General features: G+C 46.5%; 1 protein-coding gene across 26 annotated transcripts in view; it reads left to right on the top strand.

The window, feature by feature from the left end:
• Dock9 (dedicator of cytokinesis 9) overlaps positions 1–15,811 on the top strand; it is a 273,772-nt gene that overhangs the window by 191,070 nt on the left and 66,891 nt on the right. For all 26 annotated transcript variants that reach the window (XM_036199716.1, XM_036199735.1, XM_036199731.1 and 23 more), the window contains exons 28-33: positions 9,695–9,841; positions 10,045–10,128; positions 10,754–10,865; positions 12,607–12,785; positions 12,960–13,073; positions 15,631–15,748. In XM_036199716.1, coding sequence (XP_036055609.1) covers positions 9,695–9,841; positions 10,045–10,128; positions 10,754–10,865; positions 12,607–12,785; positions 12,960–13,073; positions 15,631–15,748 — 754 coding nt within the window. The remainder of the gene's footprint in view (positions 1–9,694; positions 9,842–10,044; positions 10,129–10,753; positions 10,866–12,606; positions 12,786–12,959; positions 13,074–15,630; positions 15,749–15,811) is intronic.

Here is a 15,811-nt window from a genome sequence, read left to right as displayed (position 1 = left end):
AAGACCTTGGCCTTTTTGCTCAAGGGCTCTGGTTTCTCAGAGGAAGCCCAGGCAAGGGCTACCAGATTTTGCTGAACAGAAGGTTGGTGGCCCAGAACCTGCAGCTACACCTCACCTGTTGAGCAGGCATTGATCCTTGCCAGTTGGTCTCTTTGTTTGTTTGTTTTTCCTGTTTCAGTCCAACTTAAAGATTTTGATATTTAGTGCACAGGGACGCCAGATGGAGGGGAGTTGCTTGCCTTGCACAGAGATGTGCACCCTCTAAATTCATGCCAAATCACGCTGCCAAGGAAGAATCAAGCAGTAAGCAGCCAAATGTGTGATCTTACACATACCATTTGATTATATTATTTTTCAGTTAAATATATCATAAGTACAACAGGATTATAGCCTGCGGATCAGACAGTAGACATTTATTTCCTCAGAGTTCAGAAGCTGGAAGTTCTAGGTCAGAGTTTCTGTGAGGCTGACCTCTCTGAGGTCTCCACTCTGCTTATGGATAGATGCTTCACCTGCAAAGGTTCATGTATGTCCTGTGATGACACCTGTCACATTGGATGATGCCCACCCTGATGACATCATTTTACCTTAGTCTCTTCTTAAGACCCTGTCTCCAAACACAGTCCCCCACTGGGATATTTCTGGAGTGCTGCAACCTAAGCATATGGCTGGGCTGATGATTCAGTGGATAAAGGGCTTGCTATATGGAAGCGTAGGCCCTGAGTCCATGTCCAGAGCCCCTGGAGAGCCAGGCTTGTTAGCACATTTCTGTAATCCCAGTACTGTTGTAGTTAGACCTTGTCTCAAACAAGATGGAAGGTGAGGGCCATGGGCCGATGCCTGAGGTTGACCCTTGACCTCTACAGTCACGTTAAGGCACACATGCCTACACGGGCGTGGGGGAGTGGGGGTGGCTAGGGGTGGTGGTGGTCTCAGGGGGCATGCATGAACAAGCACCTAGGGAAAAAAACTCATCTTCAAGATATGAATTTGGGAGTGTAGTTCAACCCACAAAAGAGCCCTGGGATAATTTCTGTGTTTTAATCTAAATAAATATGATCACTTTAGAGGACGTTGTGACTTGACTGTCTTTTAAGTGTGTCTGTTTTGCTCAGCAGATGACCCTCCAGTGTCACAAAAATAAAGGAGTCTAGGTGGAACATGTGCATGTAGCTCAGTGTTCGCTAAGCCTCAGAATGATCTTTCCAGATCATGTGGCTTCGAGGAGCCAGGAACTGCTGGAGAAAGCAGCCTGTGAGGGCTCCGTCCTTTCCAGCCTAAGGGCAGCTCCCCACCTCTGCTCTAAGTCTGTCTTTGGAGTTCAGTCTTTTCCTGCCTCCTGGTCTCTTAGTCCTCCAGCCATGTTTAGAGGGTGGGGAACAGCCCGATTTCTGTCCAGTCCTGGCTCCGGCCGGTAAGAGCTCCATCTCCACTGGGGCTGACTCTGAGGGAGACTCGAGGATTGACATCTTCCATTTCAGCCCCGCCTGCCTGTGCTAGAGCCATCCTGCTTCCCACAGGCGACCCGTCCATCTGGGCCTCCTGACACAAAGCTGCAGCAAGTGCTGTGGACGCATGTGCACACACACACACCACAGACACACATACACACACACACACACACACACCATACACACACACTACACACCACAGACATACATCACACACACACACACCATACACACACACACCACAAACACACACACCATACACACACACACACACACATCACAGACACACATCACACACACCACAAACACACACCGCACACCACAGACACTGCACACCCACAGACACATCACACACACACATACCATACACACACCACACACCACAAACACACACCACACACGCACATCATACATACCACACACACCACACACGCACATCATACATACCACACACACAAACACACACACACACACACACACACACCTCATATATACCACACACACACCACACATACACCATATACTACACACCACAAACACACACCACACACACACATACCACACACATACACCACACACCATACATACACAAACACACACACCACATACACACACACACACATACACCACACATACCACACACCACAGACACATCACACACACACACACACACATACACACACACACACCATACACATCACAGACACACACCACACACACATACACACACCCCACATACACCACACACTTCACACATATACACATTACACACACCACACAGCACATACATACATATACACACCACACACACACATACACCACACATACACCATACATACACAAACACACACACTTCATATAGACACACATCACACACACACACATACACACATACATACCATACACACCACACTTCACAAACACACACCACACACACACCACATACACATACCACACACATACACCACATGCACACACACATACACACACACCACATACACCACACAAATTACACATATACACATTACACACAACACACAGCACATACATACATATACACAACACACACACACACACACACACACACACACACACGTTCTTAGGTTAAGGAACAAGTTCTTTTATCATTCATGATTTCCTTCTTGGGTCAAAACCTCTTGGGTTTCATATCTTTATATAAATATCCTGAGTTTATTCTGATATCTTTCTATGGCGAACTTTGATTTCCTCCCTAGTGAGTCTTCTGAGGTACCGACTCATCCCACAGGCGCCCTTGGGCCTTGGGTTGGGACAGGAGCTGATGTAGCTTCATTGTGGCTTTTGGGGATCCTGTGTGCAGAGCTGTGGGGACACCTTCAGTGTACAGCTGTGTACATCCCAACGGTGGATGGGTTACCCTCCCGCACGTATTGGCATGGAGGAATTAATGTGGAAACCATTTTGCTTTCTTTGAATCCACCTTCCAGTCTCCATCCATCAACTATATTTGAAGCATTCCCTGAACTGGCATCTGAAAGCAGCTCCAGAAGGTGGACCTCTAGCTTCTGATGCCGTGCGTGTGACTGTGCCCGACTCAGGGAGTCAGAGGGTCCAGTGAGTGTGACTGAGCCCAACTCAGGGAGTCAGAGGGTCCAATGCATGTGACTGTGCTTAACTCAGGGAGTCAGAGGGTCCAGTGTCTGTGACTGTGCTTAACTCAGGGAGTCAGAGGGTCCAGTGCATGTGACTGAGCCCGACTCAGGGAGTCAGAGGGTCCAGTGAGTGTGACTGTGCCCAACTCAGGGATTCAGAGGGTCCAGTGAGTGTGCTGTGGCTTAAACTCAGGGAGGTCAGAGGGTCCAGTGAGTGTTGACTGAGCCATCAGGGAGTCAGAGGGTCCAATGCCATGTACTGTGCTTAACTCAGGGAAGTCAGAGGGTCAGTGTCTGTGACTGTGCTTTAACTCAGGGAGTCGAGGGTCCAGTGCATGTGACTGAGCCCGACTCAGGGAGTCAGAGGGTCCAGTGAGTGTGACTGTGCCCAACTCGGGATTCAGAGGGTCAGTGGTCCTGTGACTGTGCTTAACTCAGGGAGTCAGAGGGTCCAGTGCATGTGACTGAGCCCGACTCAGGGAGTCAGAGGGTCCAGTGAGTGTGACTGTGCCCGACTCAGGGAGTCAGAGGGTCCAGTGAGTGTGACTGTGCCCAACTCAGGGAGTCAGAGGGTCCAGTGAGTGTGACTGTGCTTAACTCAGGGAGTCAGAGGGTCCAGTGAGTGTGACTGTGCTTAACTCAGGGAGTCAGAGGGTCCAGTGCATGTGACTGTGCTTAACTCAGGGAGTCAGAGGGTCCAGTGAGTGTGACTGTGCTTAACTCAGGGAGTCAGAGGGTCCAGTGAGTGTGACTGTGCCCAACTCAGGGAGTCAGAGGGTCCAGTGAGTGTGACTGTGCTTAACTCAGGGAGTCAGAGGGTCCAGTGCATGTGACTGTGCCCAACTCAGGGAGTCAGAGGATCCAGTGAGTGTGACTGTGCTTAACTCAGGGAGTCAGAGGGTCCAGTGCATGTGACTGAGCCCGACTCAGGGCCATCAGAGGAGGCAGGTGCTTAGAATTTACAATGAGTTTTTGAGGAAGGTGTGAAACTCATGGCAGCAGGGCCTGCTGGGAAGTTCTCTGACTCTGCATTCGTGGGCGATGTTTTTGGGAACTTGTGTATCACTTATGTTTAGTAACTGTAATTCTCTCATACTTGCTTCCCACTTCCTTCCTCCCACGCTGTGTCAAACCAAGTCCTGACATCCCACAGGTGTCCTTAGAAAGGAGTGTGGAGAGCCCACAGAGGTAGGAAGCATGTATGTCCTAAGTGCTGTTGCTTAGCCTTCGTGCAAGGCAAGAGTTATTTTAGAAGTGCACTAAACAAGTAGATTGTTTGGGCTTTCCCTAAAGCAAATCTGAACACTCCTGTGCCTGTGTGACGGGCAGAATGTTACCAGCCAGCTTCCAGCCCCTAGGTCTTGTGAGTAGCTGTTTGTTAGATGTGGAATACAGGAGGAAAACATGAAAGGACAGGGCACATCCTCCACCCTGAAGCCACCGCGATGGCTGGAAAAGGACACACTCAGTTGAGACGGTGAAAACAGGGTGTAGGAAGGTGTGTATGTGGGGGGGAGCCAAGCAAGCAGAGGTGGTCATGGAGGTGACCTTGAAGGATGCCACACTTAGGGGAAGGAGAGTGAGTCGTAGGCAGAGGCAGCAGGTCACACTCAGCAATGCGAACAGTGTGATGAATGATGAGACACAGCGAGCCAGAGCCAGTCAGCCCAGCCATTCCCTTCTAGGGGTATTTGATGAAAGGGAATGAAAGCACCCATCCACACAAAGACCTGTGCATGAAGGTGCACAGCAGCTTTCTTCACCACAGCTAAAACCTGGAGACAACCCAAATGCCCGTGGGATGGAAAATGGGTAGGCAAATTGTTGGTGATGCAGTATGACAGAATACCACTTAGTATTAATAACAAGAAACCAACTGCTTGTTCTTGCAAAACTATGTGTAGCTCTTAGAAGTATTGAAGTGAAATTCAGACCTCAAATGTTACATAGATGGGTTCATTTATATTGAAGACAATCTAGGAAAGGAAAGATTTAGGAATAAAAAATGCTCCCACTGTCAGGACCTAGGCATGGAGGAGTGGGTCTGGGAGAACAGGGCTGGCTCCTTGATCGTGCCGGTTATACAACTCGTTCATCTGTCAGAACTTGCCAGACTGCACTTGGACAGTCTGAATTTAACTGAGTGTCATGGTGCATGACTATAATTCCAGCCCAGGGGAAGTCAGAGTTCAGGTCTAGCTTGGGCTACAAAGCATAACGGACTAAATGAAGTCTGGGGGCTGGAGAGATTGCTCACCGGTTAAGAGTACTTGCTGCTCTTGCCGAGGGCCCCTGCCCAATTCCCAGCACGCACATGATGGCTCACAACTGTAATTCCAGTTCCAGGGGCTCTGACACTTCACAGCCCTGGTTTTAACAGCAGTGTCCATGGGGGTGTGACTGCAGGGCTGAGGCTGGGGCTGGGTCTTCATGGAGAGATCACTCAGGATGGCACCTAGGTACCACACTTAGAGCAGGACCTGGACAGAGTATGCAGTACATGGACTATAGTGGGTAGGTCCTGTGACTACCTTTACAGGCCAATGGGGACACAGAAGTGGGGACACTTGTGCCAAGCTGTGGCCAAGGAGTGAGATTCTGCTTGCCTGAGAAGTCTGTGTCTTGGACTCTCCCCTTGGAGCTGTTCTTGTATATTCCCATTCTGCACGCCGGCCCCATTATTCTAGATTTTATTTTCCTTTTCAGTTCAGTTTATAGTGATCTCCATAAAAGTATCTGATTACCTTTATTAGTCTTTATTACTTTTACTGCTTCCAATGTGTGTCTTACCACATAAAAAAGGCCTTAGTTTGTTTTTTGTCAAAATGGAATTCCTCACTCTAGCTGTTTGTGGCTGCCAGGAGGGTGTCCCACAGCTTTCAAAGGCCCCAAGTGACCATTACAGTATGACTGGTAACAGCATTACTGATGGGTTGACATGTAAATTGTCCATCGTTCATCAGCACTTGTAAAAATATAAACGTATGGTAGAGATTCATCTCAACACAGAGTGGAGAGGGTGGCGTGATGCATTTTATGTTAACAACAGTTCAGCTTGAGCAGTCAGCAACATGTCTGCGGCTCTTCTTTCTGCTCCCGCCCTCACAATCTCTGACAGGGAAGGCTCTTTAAAAGATGTCACTACTACATGGCTCTGAGACAAAATAAGCCTCCATTATCCTCTTAACACCTTACTATACTCAGCTTTCCCACAGGTATCCCCAAAATGTCGTTTTATAGTTGGCTGAGTCAGAATGTAAATAAGGCCCATTTAGCTGATGTGCTTCTTGGATTTGGGGTCAGGAGGTTGGTTTTGTTTTGTGTTTTCCTTTTTTTCTTTAATTCTCAAACTGTCTCCTCTCTGTTTTCAGTGCAGTGTGCTTTAAAAAAAAGAAACGAACAAACTGTGGTATTTGTCCAGCAGAATTTCCTGAGTTCTAGGATTGGCCAGTTGCTATCCTACAATGTTATGTAATATGGCTCGTACATTACCTACATGCTTGCAGTTAAAATTTAGATGCTTGGTTTGATATTCTTTCTGGCAGGGATACTTCATAGCTAGTACTATTATATCCTGTCAAGAATATATATGTGTGATAGTCCCATTTTTGGTGATAATATTGGTTACTGGGTTTCCTGTCCATGACAGAGGTCTTTTTTTTTTTTTAAGATTTATTTATTTATTATGTATACAGTGTTCTGTATGCACGCATCCCTGCAGGCCAGAAGAGGGCACCAGACCTCATTACAGATGGTTGTGAGCCACCATGTGGTTGCTGGGAATTGAACTCAGGACCTTTGGAAGAGCAAGCAGTGCTCTTAACCTCTGAGCCATCTCTCCAGCCCCAACAGAGGTCTTTTATAAGACGTTTTTCCTGGGTTTGTAACTGTTGAGTCAGCCCAGCTCTAAAGGACAGTGGCGTTTCTTAGGACTCCACTTCCCCAGGATTGGCCACTTTAGGTAGTAAGCAATCTTGCCTAATGGTGAGTTGGCTTTTGTGTGGTTTCTGAAAGCCTGTCAGTGTGGTCGTCCCAGGACATGGAGTGATTGGTACATCAGGAGAACATCAGGAACAAAATCCTTTTGAAAGCAAGATTTTAAAGAATTGGCTAAATTCGTATTCATATAACTTGAGCCTACCTCACTGGTTCTTGAGTCTGTATGTGCTTAGAAAACTGTTCTTGGTGTTAATTGAAATGATTAAAAAAGAAGCGCTTCAAATCTTTATAATAGGTTCTGGTGTTTAATGCATAAAATTACCCATAGTTTCATATCAGAAAGATACAGGTCTGGCCTGCTTGGTGACATCCCAGCACTTCTACAGCAGGCCAGCCCACAGTGGCTCAACTGTGATAGGAAGCTTGATTTTCTCTTTATGATAATCATGAGCTGGTAGGCAGTTTGGAAAGAACGGCTTGTCCCCAGGGTCATGCAGGGACTCAACCTTCCATCTGGCTATCCAGCCTCGGGTGTTACCCTCACGAACCATGTCGGAACTGGCTCATCATGTCAGCACATTCCAGTGTAGGAAAGAAAAGAACAAAAGCAGTCTGCTTCTCTGAACATGGCCTGGGGGGACCTGCCACTTTGTACAGCCCATTAGACGGAACCTAGTCACATGGCCCACATCCAGCTGTTACGTTAGACTGGGAAATAGAGTCTTGAGGGGCAGCCACTGCCCCTGCGTTTCAGACGGGTCCAGTCATGGAAGGGGAGAAGAAACAGAAGGCTGTTAAAGGGTAATTGGGACTTTATACTGAGCTGTTAGGCATTGGCTTTCTTGTTTGTAAGCTGAGATGCTCTGTTCTTGTGGCTGTTGGAATTAAATCCATGATGGGTCAGTGGAGGCTTAGATGAGCTCCCTCCTTGCTTCATGGGTAAGTAGCTCTGTTTGTGGAGTCAGAGAAGAAGCAGTGTGGTCTCATCTGGCAGAAGACTTTGGAGTCCTGGTAGATCTGGATAGGAGTCATTTGAGTTGTGTGCCTAAGCATGCATTTACCTACCCTCTCTCACCATCTGTGATGGGGGGCCTGAGTCATAAGGATCATACAAGGGTTGAAAGTCACCAAGAGTATGAGGTGCAAGTGTCTGCCATGTAGAAGATGTGTGATAATGAATGCAGCTGATTGCTAATTAGTCAGCACTTTTTTTGGTACATGTAGTTTGTAGAGCATGAGACTCTTAATCTCAGGGTCGTGGGTTCAAGCCCCACGTTGGGCACCATTTGTAGTTAGAGTTTTCCTGCCTAGCCCAGTCAGGACAAATCTCTCTTACCCGCCAGTCCCACAGTTGCTCAGACCCAACCAAGAAAGCATACAAAAACTTATATTGTTTACAAACTGTATGGCCGTGGCAGGCTGCTTGTTATCTACTTCTTCTATCTTAAATTAACCCATTTCTGTTAGTCTATACTTTGCCACATGGCTTGTGGCTTACCAGTGTCTTTACATGTTGCTTTTCATGGCGGCGGCAGGCGGTGTCTCTCTCCAACCTTCTACTTCCCAGAATTCTCTTCTCTCTTGTCCTGCCTATACTTCCTGCCTGGCCACTGGCCAATCAGAACTTTATTTACACAGAGCGATATCCACAGCAGGTACACACTAATGAGAAGACAGATCATTATGTGAACTTGGCAGCAGAAGGCTGCCATACCCTTTTAGACTGGCCATGTGCATTCATCAGTGTGTGTGTAGTTTGAATACTTGGAGCGTAAGCCTACACAGTCCTTTCTCTGAGAAGGGCCAGAAAAATGTCTCAGTGGACAAAGGCATTTATTTACCACCAAGCCTGATGACCTGAGTTTTGTCCTTGGGACCCACATGGTGGGAGTACAGAAAAACTCTTTTTGTTTGTTTGTTTGTTTGTTTGTTTAGTTTTTTCGAGACAGGGTTTCTCTGTGTAGCTTTGTGCCTTCCCTGGAACTCACTTTGTAGCCCAGGCTGGCCTCAAACTCATAGAGATCTGCCTGCCTCTGCCTCCCGGGTGCTGGGATTAAAGGCGTGTGCCACCACCACCGGGCCCAGAAAAACTCTTAATAGTTGTTCTCTGACCTCCACACACATACTATAGAATGTACACATGCACACACACACATACACACCAAAAACTTGCTTTTTAAATTGTGAATAAAGAATATAATAGTGTCCGAGAGACGCTAGCATCAAAGATGCTCAGAGGAAATACAGGCTCCTCTCTTCTCCTGCCGAAGCCCTTGGATCAGAATTTCTATCCTTATTTATACAAACTACCAAGGTTCTCTTTGTCACGCCAAAGCAGTTCCAAATATTTGACAAATTTGAGCATTTTTATAATACAAATACAAATTCAAATACTATACTATAATCTGACTTTAAAAATTGGATTAAATTTTTTACGTGTGAGATTTCCATTCCCAAAAGTATTGATAAAATCGTGTGTGGAAAGTTACTTTTCATCAGACTTACTAGATTGCGTTAGGAAGAGTAGAACTCACTTCATCCAATTTCAGACAAGCTAGATTAGAACTGTTTTGTTTTGTTTTGTTTTGTTTAATGGACTCAGAGCTGAGATAACTCCACCCCTAAGTGTTACAACTTAAAACATCATAAATGTTTGCTCTGAATGTCTTTCAGTTACTACGAAACCAGAGATTTCCAGCCTCCTACCATCATGCGGTAGAAACTGTGGTGAACATGCTGATGCCACACATTACACAGAAGTTTCGAGATAACCCCGAGGCATCTAAGAACGCGAATCACAGCCTAGCTGTGTTCATCAAGGTGGGACCTCCAGGGGGAAGGGCACTGCTGTGGTGTGCTTTCTGAGTAGCCACCCACAAGTATGATAACAGAAGTGCTCTGACAAGTAGAGGGTCTGTGTTTACATCAAAGCATAAACTTAGGAACAGTGAGTGCTGGCCAGAACCCAGTGTTCTACAAACCGTGGGTCTCAGCTGATGGCTCTTGGCTTGTGTCATCCACAGAGATGCTTCACCTTCATGGACAGGGGCTTCGTCTTCAAGCAGATCAACAACTACATCAGCTGCTTTGCTCCTGGAGACCCCAAGGTAGCGTAGCCCTTGGGCACTGTTCCTTGAGTCTAGATGGCCCATTCACATCTGGGAACCCACCTATTCCTCTCAGTTCTTGTCAGAATTTTCTTTCGTTCCTCAAGAGGCACACATCATTCCCCTCTTGGATATACTGGCACTTACTTGTGTGCATAAATGTGAGTTGTTTGGGATCAAGTAACCCTGAACAAGAAGTAGGCACGCCTAATGGCGTTTGTTCTTCAGCACTTAGAATGGCTTAACCAGATCATTTACCAAGACCAAAGAAGTAACCACGTAGCCTTTCTGATAGAATTATCTTTATTACCTTCCAGCTTACTGACTTTTTAAAATTGTATTGAGTCTGTGTAATTGTAAGCTATTTGAAATCCTTTGTAGACATGAGGAGCGTAAATAGTAAATTCCTTAAAGTCTGCTGAAGGCATCATCTAATGAAGTGTGTTCTTGGTTTTCACACAAATCCTTGCAGCCATCCTAACATCCATAAAGAAACAATCATTCAGTCTCCATGAGCCAAGGAGCTAGCACTAAATGCTTATGTGCTTTTTGCTTCTAATACGTTTATTAGCATCGTATGTACAGTATCCATGAGGTTCTCAAGTCTAAGCATTTCTTCCTGCAGACTCTTTTTGAGTACAAGTTTGAGTTTCTCCGTGTGGTGTGCAACCATGAACACTATATCCCTTTGAACTTGCCGATGCCGTTTGGAAAGGGCAGGATTCAGAGATACCAAGGTAATCTGTCCCTACATGATTCATTTTCTCATGAAGAGAATGATATCATTTGTAAAAAGAAAAGTATCAATTCAAATGTTATCCCATAATTTGATTTTATTCATGGATGAGTGAGTGTTTTGGGGTGTGTGTGTGTGAAGTTTCTGTTTCCACAGTCATTGATTAAATCTTTTGTAGAAACTGGCATCTAGGCAAACAGACAGCCATACAGATAAGGGCAGATCTGAAGCTTTGCCAGGTCTATCAGATATAGACATCATGACTTGGTTTTCATTTTAAATTCCTTTTCTTAAGAGAAATCTGTCTTATTTATTGCATTTGTTCTTGTTTTGCTCTCCCTCCTGTAAATTAGCTTTTCTCTCACCAACTGTGGAGTCAAATGACACTCCTGTAGGTAGGTGTGGGGCAGAGGCTTGCCCTTGCATCTTCCTCCAGTTTTAAAAAGAAAGGAATATGCAAGTGACCGCCCAGCTGCTTCTACGCTGTTCTTGAGATGTCTCTGCACATCTGATCAAGTTTCCAGTTTCTGATGAATGGGTGTATTTGTTTCCCATGGAGCTAAGCCATTGCTGTCCCACCCCAGACATCCTCTGCTCCTGGGTGTGTCTAGATTCTCTGGCAGGCTGTCTTAAGAACAAAGCCCGCTTCCCTCCCAAATCACACCACATCGCTCTCACAGCCCTTGTCCCTGCAGGCATCAGGAGCGCAGCACACATGGCTTTTTCATGAGCTTTCTGTGTTTGCATGCCGGGTCCTCGTGACTGAGTTCTGTGCGTCCACTGTTGTCAAGCACCGGACTCTAAGGCAGGCTGAGTGAGACCTGAGTCATTTCTTCCCTACGAGATTTAGGGGAGCCCCAGCCTTAGAGTGGAGCCTGCAGAAACTGTATGCAGTGAGCAGCCGCACGTGATCCTTCTGGAGGAACAGCTCCTTCCCTTCTCCGGGTGTGCTCAGTGGGGACTTCTGCCAGTGTGTTGGGGACTTCGAGGGAACTATCAGAAAGGCTTTGGAAGTCATAGGGTGTCTGTCCGTAGGACTTTGTTGGACGGTGGTGTCAGTGTGATGCCTCGGTCCTCCTCTGTGCTTCCTGCAGCTTGGGGGCATGTGTAATCGCGTTTATTGCCCCCTTTCCTCAGGCTTCATGTCTGTCCCCCTTCTCTTCCAGATCAGCTCTCAGCCTTAACATGCTGCTTGCCAATGAGTTACTGGTTTGGTTTGCTACATTGTGCATTCCAGTTTTAGTTTAAGAGGGACCTTTAGAAAAGACTACAGAAGTAGTGTATTCATTTAATGAAAGCTGAATAAATAAGTTATGTGCTGCAGTATCATTTAAAATACATTGATTTTATTGGAGCTATAACAGGCTTTGATAGCCAGGGAAAGGATAGCTGAACTCAGGAAGTAAATAACATTTGAATAAATTATATGTATTAATTCTTTAGTGATATGGTTTTTTTAAATCAATCTTTTATAGCTTCATTTTAAAAAATTGTCATTAACATATTTTTATATGATCGCTATTGTAAATTCTAAAAATTGGTAGGAAATTCAGTTCCACACTCAAAATCCAGGGCAGCTGTTTGTATTCACTTTTGTTTTCCTAATAGATTTTGAAGTGTCAAGATTAAGGCACCCTGGTAGCCACACGGTGGTGGCCGAGCGGAGACAGATGACATGCCTCCTCGGCTCAGGCAACCCTGGACCCTCCTGAACCTTAGTACTGTCTGCCTCTTCTTTTCAGATCTCCAGCTTGACTACTCCTTAACAGATGAGTTCTGCAGAAACCACTTCCTGGTGGGACTGTTGCTCAGGGAGGTGGGCACCGCCCTCCAGGAGTTCCGAGAGGTCCGCATCATTGCCATCAGCATGCTGAAGAACCTGCTGATAAAGCATTCTTTCGATGACAGATACGCGTCCAGGGTGAGTGGTTCCCAGCAGAGGGAAGTATGCGTTGAAATGTCCTCCATTTTCAGCGGTGTAAGGGAAATCACTAACTAGATAAATGTCCGCGCAAAAGCAACAGCCGGTGTAGCTGAGTCTGCCGTCCATTGCTCAGACCCAGGTGGAACACTCACCGTGTCTGTCTTTTTTCAGAGCCATCAGGCAAGGATCGCCACTCTCTACCTGCCTCTGTTTGGTCTGCTTATTGAAAACGTCCAGCGAATCAACGTGAGGGATGTGTCGCCCTTCCCTGTGAACCCAGGCAGTGTACGTAAGCAGAGCTGCTGACTGCACCTCTCCGTGTCCTTGGGGCTGCTGTAACAGGGTGCTGCAGACTCCATGACTCAGAACATGGAGTTCTGTTCCCTCCCCTGGAGGGTACAGAGTCCAGGGGGAGGGGTGGTCCCTCACTTCTGCCATTGCGGGCAGCAGCTGCCATCTCTCCACTTGGCCTCAGTCTCCACTGGGTGCTCTGTCTTTGTGAGCCCACCTTCTGTCCTGATTAGAGGGTCCACCTAGTCTGACCTCTTAACTTACATCCTGTGTGTCTGTGAAAAGATACATTTTCAAGTAAGGTAATCCTGACGCTCCAGGTAGACATGAATTTCAGGGGACACTGCTCAACCCACTACACTCTCTCCCCTTATTCTAAAATTTTAAGATGTATTTGTTTTTATCTTACGTGCATGTGTTGCCCACATGTATGTGTGCAATGTGCATGCAGTGCCTGTGGATGCCCAAATAGGGCATCAGCTCCCCTGGAACTGGAGTTAGAGACAGTTGTGAGCTGTCATGTGGGTGCTGGGAACCCGGCTGGGTCCTCTAGAAGAGTGGTCAGAGCACTTAATCACTGAGATATTGATCCAGTCTTGGGAAATTGCGTTTCTGACTAAGATGGAATCAATCAATAAACCTTCAGCCTCTATTATTAGCCTAATTCCACCTGCTCAACAAAAGGGGCATGGTGGTGCATGCCTGCTCTCCCAGCACTCAGAAGGTAACAGGAGGATTGCAGGTTCAAGGCTAGCCTGGGCTACATGTTCAAAACAAGGGACAGGAATCAAGGAACAAAAAGATGGCGTAGCGCTAACCTTTATCCCTTACTGCTCACGTAGGCCTTGGTTCTGACCACACCCCATGCCCATTCTGGGAAAGCCCCCACTTTGAGCTCCCTGGTCATTAGACTGTATAAGTCAGTGATGTCAGGAAGAGGAACATGGGACAAGCAGGCAAAACAGTCATACACATAAAATAAATGAAGATTCTTGGAATCAACCTAGAATTCAACATTTTTAAAGCATGAACATCCAATTCCCTGCCACAACTCAATTGCAAAAGGCTTTTTCCTTATTAACTTGTATTGAAAAGCAAGTGCTCACAATGTGTATGTGCACGCACGTACACACACCGTATAGATGCGTGTGGTATGTGCACGTGTAGAGGGCAGAGGTCATCATCATCCTCAGTCACTCTCCACGTTATTGGGGGGCACGACAGGGCCTCTCACTGAACCTGCTGCTCACTGACTAATAGGCTGGATGCCTGGAGAGCTCTGGATATCTACTCCCCATCCCCAATGCTGGCCGTAGCCACACGCCACCAAGCCCAGCTCTTATGTGGTTGTTAGGGATCTGAACTCAGGTCCTTGTGCTTGATTGTAAAGTACTTTACCCAAAGCCATCTCCTCAGCCCATTTTTAATTATTAAAATTTATCAAATTTTTGTATAATACATTTCCATATCAAATTTTCATAAACCAAAATGTATACTTTCTTCCCCAAGCCCTTTTCCTGGCCTCAGTGGCACTATCTGCTAATGATTTTACAGACATCACTGAAATCTTTGCCCTTATGTTGACCATTCTTGACTCCACTGTTAATCCAGCCACTTTATGGCATACACTTGGGGAGTTTCTGGGTTGGTTGGTTGATATGTGTTTGTTTTTATGTGTATGGGTATTTTGCCTTGATCTGTGTGCAGTGCCAGAAGCCAGAAGAAGATGTTGGATCCCCTGGAACTAGAGTTACAAGTGATTGTGTGCCACCATGTGGGTGCTGGGAATCAAACAGCCAGGTCCTTAGGAAAACAGCCAGTGCTCTTAACCCCTGGACCACCTCTCTAATCCCCACACTGTCCTATTGTTTACACTATTTACCCTTAAATAATATTATTCTAAGAGGATCCAGGTTGGTAGCATTCACTTTCCTGTTCCAAATGGTGTAAACTTTATCCTCCCCGGCCTCACTCACTGATCTGACGTTATTCTGGATCACTGTCCACATGTGTGCCCTCTGACTCCATGTGCCTCTCTGAGCAGAGTAATTCAGGACAGCACATGACCTCCCTGTCCTGTTCTAATCCTGGGGGAAATGAACAGGTCTTGCTTTGGGTTTCACCAAAGTAAAATCCACCTTCTTGGTATATTTAAAATTAGTACAGTTTCTCTCCTGACAGAGAGTTCCCACCTGAGCATCCAGAGACCGTAGCTCATGCCTCTGACTTGCAAGGACAGCAGAAAAGGCTTCAGTGAATCCTGGGAGGCAGGAAGTGGGAGTGTGACCAGGGCAAGATGGTAGAGCTATGTGGGCCGGAGAAGAGATGGGTGGAAGCAGAATCAGGCTTGGTCTGCCTCCTCACCTTGGTATTCCTGGCCTCCTCTCTGATCTCCTCTGGTCCCTCTACCACCTCCTCTCTTGTGTGCCCTGTGTATCTGCCTACCCACTAGAGATGCTGAACATGTCCAGATGTTATGTGTCTTGCCTTCACGCTTGAAGATCCATCTGTGAAGCCTGTTCAGCCATCAAATAGTTTCTTCTCTTCCCAGATTGTGAAGGATGAGCCCCTTGCTGTGCCAGCCGGGCATCTACTCATGACACCACAGAAGGGAAACACACTTGACCACAGCCTGCACAAAGACCTCCTGGGCGCCATCTCTGGCATTGGTATGTTCCTTGCTCTTGCCGGCCCTTGTCCTCACTCTCACGCGTCGTTAATGGTAAATGAAG

Source organism: Onychomys torridus, chromosome 9, assembly GCF_903995425.1.
Source record: "Onychomys torridus chromosome 9, mOncTor1.1, whole genome shotgun sequence".
Classification (NCBI taxonomy): domain Eukaryota; kingdom Metazoa; phylum Chordata; class Mammalia; order Rodentia; family Cricetidae; genus Onychomys; species Onychomys torridus.
This window is presented reverse-complemented; position numbering and strand designations above follow the sequence as displayed.